A 13,339-nucleotide genomic window follows, 5' to 3' on the forward strand; every position below is an offset into this window, starting at 1 on the left:
TGAATCTGCAGATTCTCTGTAGTGAAATTGTGAATTGCTGCACAGCTGCTGAATCTATTTGGACTTATTTTAGTTATCCTCACTGCTCATTTACATGATGCCATGTAAATGGCAACCTAGAGGTTGCTAGAGGTCTCTGTGTGTTTACTGAGAAATTAGTGCAACTGTATTCTGTGGAACATATGCTCAAGTAAGAGTACGTTGTAGTCTTAAAACCTGAGCTTTGGTTCAGTATTCCATAGTACATATAGGTTATCCACTAATGCTGTTTCTCTCTTTCAAACCCCAGCATCTGCTGTGCATGGGACAGACAAAGTGACCCAGTCCCTGTGGCATATAGCCTGCTTTAGCCCTTCCAGGCAATAAAGCAAGGGGCATGGCCTTCCTGGCTTTGGTTTCTTATTCTGGTGGGTGGCCGACATGGAGAAACGGATCTTAACACTCAGAATTCAGTATCCGTTGTGCCAGAGGAAAAGCACAAACAATCCAGGGGCATGAGTCAGCAGCACCCTGTTTTGTTTGCCATTTGGATGCACCAGACAGCCGTGTCTGCAGCTAATACTGCCTCTGGCAGATTTACAGTGCTGAGAGAGCTTGAGGAACTTTTTGACCTCTTTTAGGAAAGGAGGGGTTGATTTGGCTGCCCACAGTAATACTCTTGTACAATCAAAGAAGTGTAATGGGGAGAACAATAGTGTACAAGGTTACTTGCTAATAGTTATGATTGGAAGGATCTGATGGAAATTCATGGGTTGCCAAAGAGAAAGCACTGTGTTCTGATGGGAGACTGCTCAGTAAAACAGGGTGTGTGTTGAGCTGTGTGGGAGAATGCAAGAGATGGAGTAAAATGGCTGGGAATGCACTGGAAAATTGTGACCAACTCCATAGGAACAATGAGAAAAATGTGATGCCTTCTTGATAAAAATATGGTCTAGAAATAAATGAACAACAGGATCTCCACACTGCAAAAATGTGCCCACTTAAATCTCTTTATGGAGACATTTAGGAGAGTAAAAAACATCCTTTAATTTACCAGGAGAGATAATATGAAGACATTTTGTTTTATTTTTTCTACTTTTAGGTAAGGAGGAGATTTCGCTGTTCTTGGTGTTACTATTTTAGATTCTTATGTGTATTATTCTACTTTTAATGTATTTGGCGTAGATTATCATTTGAACCCACATTGTTTCTGTTGTTTTTAGGAAGTGCTTGTCTTTAATATTGTGACACAAAAGCAAATTCCATATCATAGTATTTCAGCACACTTTCCTAGGAGGTTTTCATTGCTACCTAGGGCTGGCTGCTCCCTTTAGCCAGCGATCTTTCTTGAATTCAGCTGTGGAAACAACCAGGCAGTTCCTGTTAAAGGGATCAGGCATGCTGTTTCAGTAGTTCCAGTCCTAGAAGTTTAGCTACACAGGAAGTTTAGCTACACCATGCGATTGCTCACATAGTGGTGGTCAGGGACTAATGTGTGATGCCAGTGGATGCTGTTGGCTGTGTTGTTTGAGCTGCAGAGTTCGTGTAATGAGCAAGAAAATGTATTTGTGTTTCCCCAGAAAATTCCCAGTGTAGCAGTTATGTGTGACAGCAGCCACTGGTGAACTCCAGAAATGATAAGATGGATATTTTTTTCACAGTTAATGTGAGCCATCCACAGCTTTTCCTTGCTTGTCAGGTTATGGGAGCAGAGTAGCTTTTATGTTGCTTCTTTTCTCTTTTAGAAGGAATGAACTGTATGAACAAGAACCATGGTTGTGCTCACATCTGTCGGGAGACCCCCAAAGGTGGGATTGCCTGTGAATGCAGACCTGGCTTTGAGCTCACCAAGAACCAACGAGACTGCAAGTGTAAGTACCTGTGATGGGGTTCTGCCACAAATCTGTTTAGATTTAGGGCTTGATGCATTTTTATGAATTGATGTTATGGATCATGAATGAGCAAGAGAAATGCAAATCTAATCTTGTATCTCAGGATTAAGTGCTGATTCACTGAAACTGAGGGTTCTGGGTTTTCATTTTTTAAAAGAGAAATTCTGTTACACTTGCACCTGCATATATATTTAAAGCACCTGTATATTTAATGCTGTGTCCCAATGAAAGATGGGGGAGTCTTGAGAAAGAGTGACAAGATAGCAAAGTCCCTGGATTGTGAAATCGCCACGTTTTACCTTCTGGCAAAAGAAATGAGCTGATGAAATTAGCAAGGTGTCTTAACACTCCCAAGGAAAAGAACCAACTAAACTAACTTGCAGTTTGGGGTCAAAATGACCCCACATTCCAGAAAAAGGAATGGAAACCTGGTAGCTCTCTCAATCATGGCATTAGCTACTAAAACAAAAATTAGGCCTCAAGAATAACTCTCTTCAGCAATGCAAAACAAAGAAGAGTAAAACTTGCAATCAGGGTCAAAAATACTCCTCATTGAAAACATCAAATTCTCACAGAAATGTAAATGGGGTAAAATTGATCTCCCCCACTTTTAAAGCATAAGACACAGTTTATTTTAAAGAAAGCAATCATTTTAAACTGTCACAATACTGAAACTGCCACCATGTGTAACTTGCCCCACCATTGCCACTGTGTGTCACTTGCTTGCAGTTGCCACCATATGTGACTTGCCTGCCGTTACCACCGTGTGTGACTTGCCCGCCGTTACCACTGTGTGTGACTTGCCTGTCATTGCCACAAAGTGTGAGTTTCCCACCGCTGCCACCATGTGCATGACTCACACCTGGTGACAGGTGTTTTCAATGAGGGGTATTTTTGACCCCGATTCCAAATTTTACTCTTCTTTGTCCTGCATTGCTGAAGAAAGTTATTCTTGAGGACAAGGAAAAAATAGGCACATAACAAACCCTTGCAATGGTAAGGGGAATTTCATTCGTGCCAGTTAAAGAGTTAACAAAAAGAAGAGAAAATACCTGCATGCTTTCTGCTAGCCTTCCTGTAACCTCCCCTCAGGCTGCACCTGTTGGAGCCTTACAATTAAGAGCTCTTCCTGAATAACAAAGGGAAACAATCAGCTCAGTGGACAGATGGCTATGAGTTATTTAAAGTTCCAGGCTGAGTGGTTCCTTCAAGTCTGGAAAATATAAAGAGGTTCATGTGATACCTGCAAATATGCCTAGGCTTTTTTTGCAGGGGGCTAGACTGACCCCATTTTCTAAAATTGTAATACAGTTCAGTTTGAGCTTTTCAGTGTAGCTGTGGTGCAGAAGGAAGCTTTGACAGAGCACAATAAAGGGAAACAATCATTTCAGTGGGAAGATGGCTAGGGTCATATAAAGTTCCAGGCTGAATGGCTCCTTCAAGTCTGGAAAATGTGAAGAGTTTCAGAGGATGCCTACAAACATGTTCAAGACTGCAGGGGGCTAGAATGACCCCATTTTCCAAAACTGTAATATAGTTCAATTTAAGCTTTTCCATGTGGTTACGGACATCAGGGAAGCTTTGAGAGAGCTCAAACACAGGGCTTTTACCTGCTCTTACTATATACACAACAATTCAAGTTGGAAACAGAGGTTTCCTTGGGGGTCATTTCAACCCCCAATTCTAAAACTTGTGTAAGACACTGGATCCAAAAGTGTGATCTTTTTGCACAACAAATATCTATTGTTTAAAATTTATGTCCATAATTTATGTTAATTTACTGTTTGCTCCACTTTCCTATAAAATGGAGATAATATGTGTTGGTCCATCTATTTATACATGGAAACAGTGCTAAAATCATTTTTCAATATTTGTTGGGGTCAACTAGAACCCTTAAATGCAATTATGCAAAGTTCTTTCACTTTCAAGCCTAGTCTGTTGGGGGCCAGAATGACCATTTTCACAAGTTAGATGAACCTCAGACTTAAAAAAGAAAGGCTGTGTGGAGGGAAGAGAGGAACTTCAAGGCATTGCAGTTCATTGGGGAGAAAGTAAAACAGGAATTGGGTGTCTGTAGAAAACTTTAAATGAGTAAACCAATTTTTTTCAATTACTTTCAGAGTCAAAATAACCCATTAAAGAAAAATGAAATGAAATGAAAGAGGATGGGTGGGGCAATGGCCAGGAAAAGAGACCGTAATGGACTTACACATTAGGCGTGCAGCACATCTCTAAGGGTGTACAAGTGGAGCATAAAAAATAAAAGACTGGAGAATTTGGTGCAGAGTACCCTCTCTACCTCCTTCCATATAGTTTTTGCTATAGGAGATTGTGTGAAAAACATGCTAATTTGGATGCACCTAACTTAAGTGGTTTAATTATTACAGCTTTACTGCCTGCTTGAGGATTGCTGTGGTATTTCTAGGTGTGATAGATTTCAGACAGAATAATTTCCTTAGGTAGTTTTAAAACTTAAAATAATCATTTAGTTTGTTTTTTATATACTGAGGATGAACTAGATGGGGTTTATACCAATGGCTCGCTGGTTGTTTTCCTTATGTTTTCCCCTGCTAATGAAGTTTTGATCCATTACTGGAAGCAGGATATTGGATGAAATAGATTTCATTCAGACATAATGCACACACTGTGGTGTGTGTTACTTTGAAATTCTCAGGCTCCCTCACTTATAGCTTAGAGATTGAAGACTTCTTGGTTCCTCAGAAATCATAGTTCACTGTGACATCTGTACTGGATGAGATGGCAAACAGTGGTTTATTCTCTTGCCTACAGATCATGATACCAAATAAGGAATAAAATGTATTATGGAATCATAGCTTATAGATAAAAGATGAAGTGCTCAAAAGATGCATAACTGATGTGGGAGTCTCTCTTTTATGTCTTTTCCCTGAACTGATTCTCTGCAGTTCCAGTTGTGCAACAGAACATGTACTAGCTATTTTCCATTTGAAGCACTCTTAGATCAAAAGTGAGATAGTGGAATAATTTACTAATAGAAAAATGTCACCTGAAAAGATATGGGATACTGGCCTAATAGAGCAGGTAATCAACTTGATTTGACAAGTCCTGATTCATGGATTTGCATTTCCAGTGAACTGACAGCTTGGGACTCACGTTTCTGTGTATCTGACTTTGTGATGATAATGTTTTGAAGTAAATATTTACTTTTTACCTGATCTCTTATCTATTGCAGTAACCTGTAACTATGGTAACGGAGGATGTCAGCACACTTGTGATGATACAGATCAAGGACCAAAGTGTGGTTGCCATGTCAAGTTTATACTACATTCTGATGGGAAGACATGCATAGGTAGGTGAGAGCTATAGTACAAATCTTGGCTGAAAGTGTGCCTCTGTGTGGTATATGTATATTGTTGGTAGTTAATAGAGTGTGGTACTTTCAAAGCAGAATTTCCTATATATGAGGCTGCTACTTTAAAAAATAATGGGAGCTCATACTTTGATACCAATGACAATCTAGGTCAACCCAAAGAAAATCTATTATTGTAAGACCTAATTGCCTCCGCCCCCGTAAAAACTATTTTATAGAAGGGATAAGAAAGCAATCCAGCAGTAAAAAAGGTCACCTTTCCAAGGTGTCAGAAAGGAAGTAAAGCATCACAGGGTATAGCTATACATAACTGGTCACCAGGAGGTTACGTTCAACCTTCTTCTACCATGCTTATTGGAAACAGAATCCGTATGTTCTTAGGATCATTATGCATTTTGTTAAAAGGTCCACTTGCCCTGCTACAATATGGGATCTTTGAAGAGAAATGAGGTATTAAAATGGTCCTATCCCAGAACTATATATTATCGAGCACAGCAGGATGCACTTGACTCAGACTGAGTGCCAGGTGAGCTGGAGACAATGCGCTACTTGAATTCTGTGATGTCCACACAGCAATACTGTGTGGTTTTCTTCTTGCAGCGGCAGATTCAGTGCAGTGCCAACAGGGCTTCCATATTTTCCCCTGCCATTCCTCTTTCCCCCATGCCACCAAAGGATTTTTTTCAGATTTTTAAATTTTAAAAAAATGCTAATTGAAAAATTGCTACAATGTTATAACATTATAACATTGTGTCAGTCTATACTAGGTCTTCTGAATTCTCAGCTTTCATTTGAAGAAACAAGTACATTTCTAGCCCTTTTTATTGCAAGGATATGCTTTCTCCTCTATATCTCTACAATAATTTTTTTTTTTAAATGAAGGATGGGAATTTAGAGGACCTAACAGAAATACCAATCATTGAATTTTAAAAACAAAAAAAGCCTGTTTGTGATGTGGGGGTGGTGAGGGAATGGCCTTTGTTGGGGACTGAGGCAGGGAAAGTTAGGAGAATTAGGAATGATAGCAGGAAAGCTAAGGAAAAGCCAGAAGGTGAACAAAAGCACCATAATACTCTGTAGAAGTGGGAAAACCCTCGCTTTCCATCAGTCCTAAATCCGGACCAACTATCCAGTGTGGAAGCAACATTGTTATATAAAATAGGTCAGCTGGAGTGAGTGATTATGGGAGCACCTTCCACATTTGGAGGAGTTACAGATGCAGAAACACAAGCAAATAGGTGAGAAAATGTTTGTTTGTAACCCGGTGGATCTGGGCCAGGAGTGTGGTTTGCACCCTTACAACTCTAAGGATTTCCAATTTTCTTTGCACAGAATACTTGGTACTTAAACTTCTCAAATAAAGTGTGCTTACTCGGAAACCCAGTGGGGAAGGTGACTTCACAGTTTTCTTGGGCTCTTGGTCCCTTGCAAAACTACTCTTAGAGTTAACAGGGGATTGTTGTTTTTTCAAGTTTTAACTTAAATTGCTATGCTGTAATTTTGATATTTTTTCCTTGTACTTTTCATATAAATAAACAAAACTTATTTTTTCCTGAATGCTTTAAAATATATAAAAATTGCCTCTGTGCTACTCCTTCCCCTTAATCACGACCTCTTCCCTAGATGAACATGCTCAGTTCTTCTGTCTGCAGATTACTTGCATTTTTGACTTCTCACCTCCCACATAGCTTTCTTCTGAATTGTGTTCTTTGACTAAACTTTCTGCTTCAACACAATTGCTGTTTAAATAAAAGAATTGCAGGAACATAGAGAACATAGAGAACTTTCTGTAACATCTGAAACACTGCATGTTCTTAATGTTGATGTGTATGTGTGCGTGTATATATATATAGGAAATATGTCTATGGAAAGGGAAGGTATTTTTTGTTCCCCTATCATTTTTTCCTTTCTTCTTTTGCTTCTATCATCTCTGTGATAGCTTCCTTCTTTTGTTTTGAATTGCTTCAGAAGGCAGATCCACTGACCTGTACAATGGGAGGCAACTCAAAGGTTTAACTCCCAATCATACCTTAAACATGCTATCACATGCAGCCTGACAAGAAGAAATTAATCAGTTGAAGTTTTTCGTAGCAAGGATAAGAAGTGATGGGCAAAGCTTCACTTGCTTAATTTCTTTGTTAACTTACATAGGAGCTGGGCCAGGCAATAAATAAAGTAAACCTACAGACAAGAGAACTTGAGAAGCCAGAGAAATGTGATCTAGAGGTCACAATTGTTCCCTGGTCCAAAACTGAAAAATGTCCAATGCTTTTCATATAGAAAGGGAAAGTTTCACTAGCACTGGGTGGTAAGAACGATATCAAATGTAAAGGCTGCCGAGAAATTAGAACTACAGGTATAGGTAGGGACTGCAGGACGGGATGAAGTTTTCTGCAAAGGAAGCCTTTCGTGCTTTGTGAAAGGAAACAAACAACAGATGGAAGAATGCGAATGCAGAGTTTTCAGCAGAAAGGTAAATTTTTTAAATTGTCAGTCAGTCAGTGCAAGAGTAGGAGAATGCAGAATAGAAATCAGCAAAGAGAAGTGCGCCTGTGCCAAAAGGCAACTACTTTGGGGCTCTGTAAAATTGAACCCCTTTGTTCAGTGTGCTTGAAACTGAAAGGTTATTTACATTAGAGGGAGGACTATGTTCTGTGCCAATTTGGTGCTATTAGCTTTATAAACAGCTACCCCAAACTGTTAAATACACCCCTCCTTTGAAAATATTGGTCCTGAAATCCCAGAACCTGAAAGACCACATGGATTTGAATCCTGGACTGTTAATCAGCAATGACTGTACAAATTTTGCATCCAATTTATCTCTGCTTCAGAGATGAGCAAGTGCTGTATAAATGCTACAGGAACATCCTCTTTGCTGGCTAAAACCATTGTTGTCCTGCCAGATTTGAGCCTTCCTCTATAGACTATAGTAGATTTAGATTATGTCCTTTGACTATAAAGATCCAAGATAAAATGTAATTGCTTAATACAAAGCATGCAGGATTATGTTCAGAATGTGTTAAAATCAGTAGAAGAGGTCTAACAAGGATAATTTAAGCTTCATTTAGTAGACTTTACAATACTTATCTGGGACTATTATGCTTGTTTGGATCTTGGAGCTCATATATAATATAACATGGAGGAGAGGAGAAAGTAAATTTGGGTCCCCATTGGGGAGAAACGCAGGGTATAAATAAAGTAAATAAAACAAATAATAAATAAATATTTAAATTTTAGTTGCAAACACAGGGTCAATGCTGAGACTGAAACAAATGCAAACATGTTTGTACCTTGTATAAACTCTGGAGCCATGTACTTCCTGATGAAAATGTTCATGTTGAATATAACTTTAATACAAACATATAAATCAGTAAAATTTATTTGAAATAGTGTTTAATGTGCATGTTTTGTTCATCTCCATTTAACGTCACATGATTGCATGCCTATGCACAGTTGATAACAGTTTCTAATTTGTTGTCTTTTGGATATATACCTTAGACAATTATGCATACTCACAACAAGGGAATTACAGAATTTTAAAGTCTTGAATGGAGGAATCTGATGCTTGTATCAGGATAGCTGCTGTCTTGGCTTGTCTTTATTATTCTCTGATCTCCTGGAAAGGGCTGGAACAGTTAATACTAGATCATAGCACCCGTTCCAACCAAAAACTTGGCATCGTAAGGTCTCAGACTGAGAACAAACGTCAGAATGAAAGAAAAAACCCCATATTCTGTTGGTATTTTGGAACAACAAAATATCAGAGAGACAGAAAGAGATGCTTTACTGGTTTTAGATACTTATGTAGTTTGACAGAAGATTTATGTTAAGAAGTTCTGTTTAGGAAGTTATCAAGCTGTAACAATGCTTATTTGTGTTTTATTAAGGCTTTTAACTCTTTAATGTAAAGATTTTATTTTTTATTTTGAGCTCCATTTAGATCTGAAGTGAGACCTGAAAATAGCTTTTGCTTCTTTTAGAGGAAATGTTTATCAGTACAAAATAATGTTTAGGTTTTTTTCTTGCAGTACTTTCCCCACTAAGACACAAAGAGTTGAATAATTTCTTTTATTAAAATAAACGTTAGTCTTTTTAATAAAGCAAGCCATTAAAATATAAATGCTTATTAAGATAAAACCTACAAAGATGGAACAGATAGAGGCAACAAGAATTAATTTTTTGTAATGTTTTTAATTAAATCTAAGATTAAGTATTTATATTTTCAGTTTTGTAACATTCTATCTAGCTAAAAAGTGATACTCTGTCCAGCTGGAAGATAGGAGATATAAATTAGTAAAGATGACAGGAAAAGTTAAGTGAGCAGATTATTATTGGTCCATTTTAACAATTAAAGAACATTTATCTGATACTGTCCACTATTTTTAATTGGCTGTTAAAGATGAAAGAGTACCTATGTAGTTATACAACATGCTAGAAAAAAACTACAGTAAAGTTCATAAAGAGTTTACTAGAATACTAAGTATAATGTGCTCTAATATATATTTCCGTGACAAAGCCACATTGATGTAATGTTTTTTGTTCTTGGTGCGAAAAAAAAAGAATTCAGATCAGTTCAGATATTTGAAAACATCTGCTCAGCTTCTGAGAAAATACTCTGCATTCCCAGCAATTTCTTGGTAGAGATGGTCAAACTTTTACTGGATACTGTAGAATAGTTGGGGTTATGTTAAAGCCCCTTTGCTTTGACATCCTAAGAGAAGATGCTTCTATTTCAACCAGCTTTTGGCTGAACTCTTACTCCCCCACCCCCTTTCCAGTTTTCATAATCTTATGATACATATGTAATAATAACTGTTTTATAGCCATTTGGAATATGTAGGTTATCCTTTTGTTAGTGTTGCTTTCATGATATTGTTCATTTTTGGAGAACTAGTTCATATTTGGGGACCAGTAAAACTAGCACCAGAATTCCATGCAAATATACTTGGAAATTGTATTATTTCAATTGAACTTCTTAGTAATATACTTAAGACTACAAGCTTAGTCCTGAGTCTTTAAGTTTGCTCATATGGAACAACAATTTGCGTTTTCATTTCTTCCAATGGATTTTTAGAAATGCTTCTATAGTCAATATCACTGAACTACATTAATATATAACATTGTGGTTAGTCTCCTTTTCATGGCATTTCTTAAAATACAGAAGAGAAAATTCAGTCTATTGCAGATTGCTTCAAACGAAGGATCCTGTTACTGTATGTATACAACCCTCTGGGCTTTCTTTGTTTCTTTTACATCTGTGCTGACTGACTGATCCATCCACCCCTCCATGCTGACTTCAAGATATTATATCTCTAGCTACCTTTTGCTCGCTTAAGAGCATTTATAGACAGTCAGCTTACAGTGCAACAAATCCAAAGTGTTGCTTGTTTGTTCTTTGGGATTCAGACATCTTTCCTATAGGAATTTATTTCTGTTGCAGAATATTCCCAGAACCCAAATTCAGTTTTTCTCCACACCAGTGTATCAAATGTGCTAGTGAATGTTCTATAGAATGAGTTTGAGTGAGTACCATGAAACTTACTGAGGTGTAGTATATTTGATATCATTAGGGATGAGGGGTATTTTCTGGTCCTCCAGCCTTCATACCGTATGTCAATATAACAGAGCAGCCAAAGAACTGAACTTCAAATCTTGCCTCTGCCATGAACTTGCTGGATAGTCTTAGGCAAGTCATCATCTCTCATTCTTAGTCACCACATCTGCAAAAGTGGCGTAATAATACCAACTAATATTTGTCAAAAGGACTACTGAGAAATATGTGAAAGGCCTGGAACACTCTAAAGTGCCATCTAAACGTTGTCTGACTTTTAAAAAACATTTTGGAGGCTTGGTGCTTGGCCATAGTCCTAACCAGGTATGAAAGCAATGGGACTCCTTTTAAAAAATGGCACCCTCTAACTCCAACATCAATATTTCATCATTTTGGAAATGTCACTATCTCAATAGCTAGATACCTTTCAGGTCCTTTGCTAGTGAATCCTCAGAGACTGGACCATTCCCGTTTCTCGCTTTTCTGTTAAAGGTAGCATCACTCAAAGGATAAGATATAGAGAGGTATTCTGTGAAGAGACAAAAGGCAATAATTGCATGTCTAGGCTGCTGTTTATCCATTTCCAGTATATGTTATTGATCTAAATCGATGTATTCAGACCATCAGACAAAATAGCCTGCTTTTGTCCAAAGATTCAGTTCATTTAGGTGTATATTCTGAATGGAACAACAAAAGATGAGTGTCTGTGTAGTCTATGAAAGAGGCCCCTGAAAAGGCAGGTATTTTCTGGGATGCTCCTACACTGAAAATTAGAGATGGGCACAGTCCGCATAACGGACCTAATTTCGTCACGAACTTACCCAGTTCGTCCTTCGCGAACACGTGGCCCGTGGTCACGTGTTTTTCTCACGAAACCGCCGAACATTGGGGCTTTCTGTCCGTGTGTCCGTTGGCCCATCATGCCAGGATTCCCGCTCAAACAATTTCCTTGGCAGCGGTGTGGAGCCACCTTCCCCGTTTGGAACACACCAATCTTAGCCCAGGAAACCTTGATTGGCAGCTCTGTCAGTCAAATAGAGATCACCAGCCTTTCTGCTTAAAAGACGAAGCGCGCGAAACTCCGTTCCATTTTGCTGGTGCAGGGACGCGAGTTAGCTTAGCAACTGCTTGCTGTGGGGAAGGTGTTTTTTTTTTTTGTGACAGCGCGGCTTGTGCCTTGGGGCTTTGGGGCTTCTGGTGCAAGAGAGCTTTCTCTTTTCTCCATTCCTGTTTAATTTTTTTCTCCTCGTTTCTATTCTAGAGCACTTTTTAAAAAATCCTTTTACTACACTATTGGGTTACTCTGATTTCTTTCTGCGTTTTGAGTCCTTGGGTTCTTCTTGGACTTAATCCCCCCTCCCCCCCCAAATCTCTTCCTTTTTTCTGGGTTGCCGGTGGGTTCTATTGTGCTGTGACGCCACCCCACTCACAGACCCACAGTGGGTGCAAGGCAGCTTTGGGCGTTGTCTGCTTGAGTTCTTGCCTTCATTCCCCCACGTTTTTTTTTGGCTGCTGATGAGATGCAAGGGGAGGAAGACTGCTATTAGGCTCTGTGAAACACCTACTCTCTGATGACTGGCAGCACGTTTTGGGGGGCTCTCTCTGCTTCACTCCTTTCAAAGCCTTTTTAGTGGGTGACTTGGGGGGACATTTCCAGCCTGGCTTTTGAGGTGCAGGGGGAAGACTGCTACTGGCCTCTGTGAAACACCCACCCTAGGACCACTGGCATCAGGTTTTGGGGGGCTCTGTCTGCTTCACTTCTTTCTAAGCCTTTTTCACTCCCTAAATAGTGGGTGACTTGGGGGGCATTTCCAGCCTGGCTTTTGAGGTGCAGGGGGAAGACTGCTACTGGCCTCTGTGAAACACCCACCCTAGAACCACTGGCAGCACGTTTTGGGGGGCTCTGTCTGCTTCACTTCTTTCTAAGCCTTTTTCACTCCCTAAATAGTGGGTGACTTGGGGGGCATTTCCAGCCTGGCTTTTGAGGTGCAGGGGGAAGACTGCTACTGGCCTCTGTGAAACACCCACCCTAGAACCACTGGCAGCACGTTTTGGGGGGCTCTGTCTGCTTCACTTCTTTCTAAGCCTTTTTCACTCCCTAAATAGTGGATTTGTATTTGTATATTGACGAAACAGTGTAAGGTACATGATGACTAAGCTTTACAAACATATATTATCCTCCTCCTGACGACAAGCCCTGTCCCTGGCACCTTCTAAGTACCTCCTCTTTTTCTTGATATGATTTGTATGCTGACAAAACAGTCTAAGGCACATGATCAGCTTCCTTGATGGACTGCATCACATTCGGTGAAGTGGGTTTTGTCGGCAACCGTCCTGCTCTTGCGAGCGCAAGGGCCCCTCTGAGGGTCAATCCACAAAGTCCAGTGAGAAGTAGGACAGTGGCCCAGGTAAGCTTGATAGCAAGCAAGCTGACACACCATGTCACTAAGGTGGGACTCGTTGTCCACTGCCCAAAGAGGCTCCCTCTGAACAGGGTAGCATAAGTTTCCTTCCCTCAAGGTGTGGAAGACATCCTTTCCATCCCTCCCGTGCCTTCCATTCCAGCAA

The 13,339-nt window shown here is 39.5% G+C and overlaps 1 protein-coding gene across 1 annotated transcript in view; it reads left to right on the forward strand.

The window, feature by feature from the left end:
* SCUBE3 (signal peptide, CUB domain and EGF like domain containing 3) overlaps nucleotides 1-13,339 on the forward strand; it is a 157,856-nt gene that overhangs the window by 73,538 nt on the left and 70,979 nt on the right. Inside the window, exons 5-6 of the mRNA XM_054980419.1 lie at nucleotides 1,725-1,850; nucleotides 5,083-5,199. Coding sequence (XP_054836394.1) covers nucleotides 1,725-1,850; nucleotides 5,083-5,199 — 243 coding nt within the window. The remainder of the gene's footprint in view (nucleotides 1-1,724; nucleotides 1,851-5,082; nucleotides 5,200-13,339) is intronic.

Source organism: Eublepharis macularius, chromosome 5, assembly GCF_028583425.1.
Source record: "Eublepharis macularius isolate TG4126 chromosome 5, MPM_Emac_v1.0, whole genome shotgun sequence".
NCBI classification, from domain to species: domain Eukaryota; kingdom Metazoa; phylum Chordata; class Lepidosauria; order Squamata; family Eublepharidae; genus Eublepharis; species Eublepharis macularius.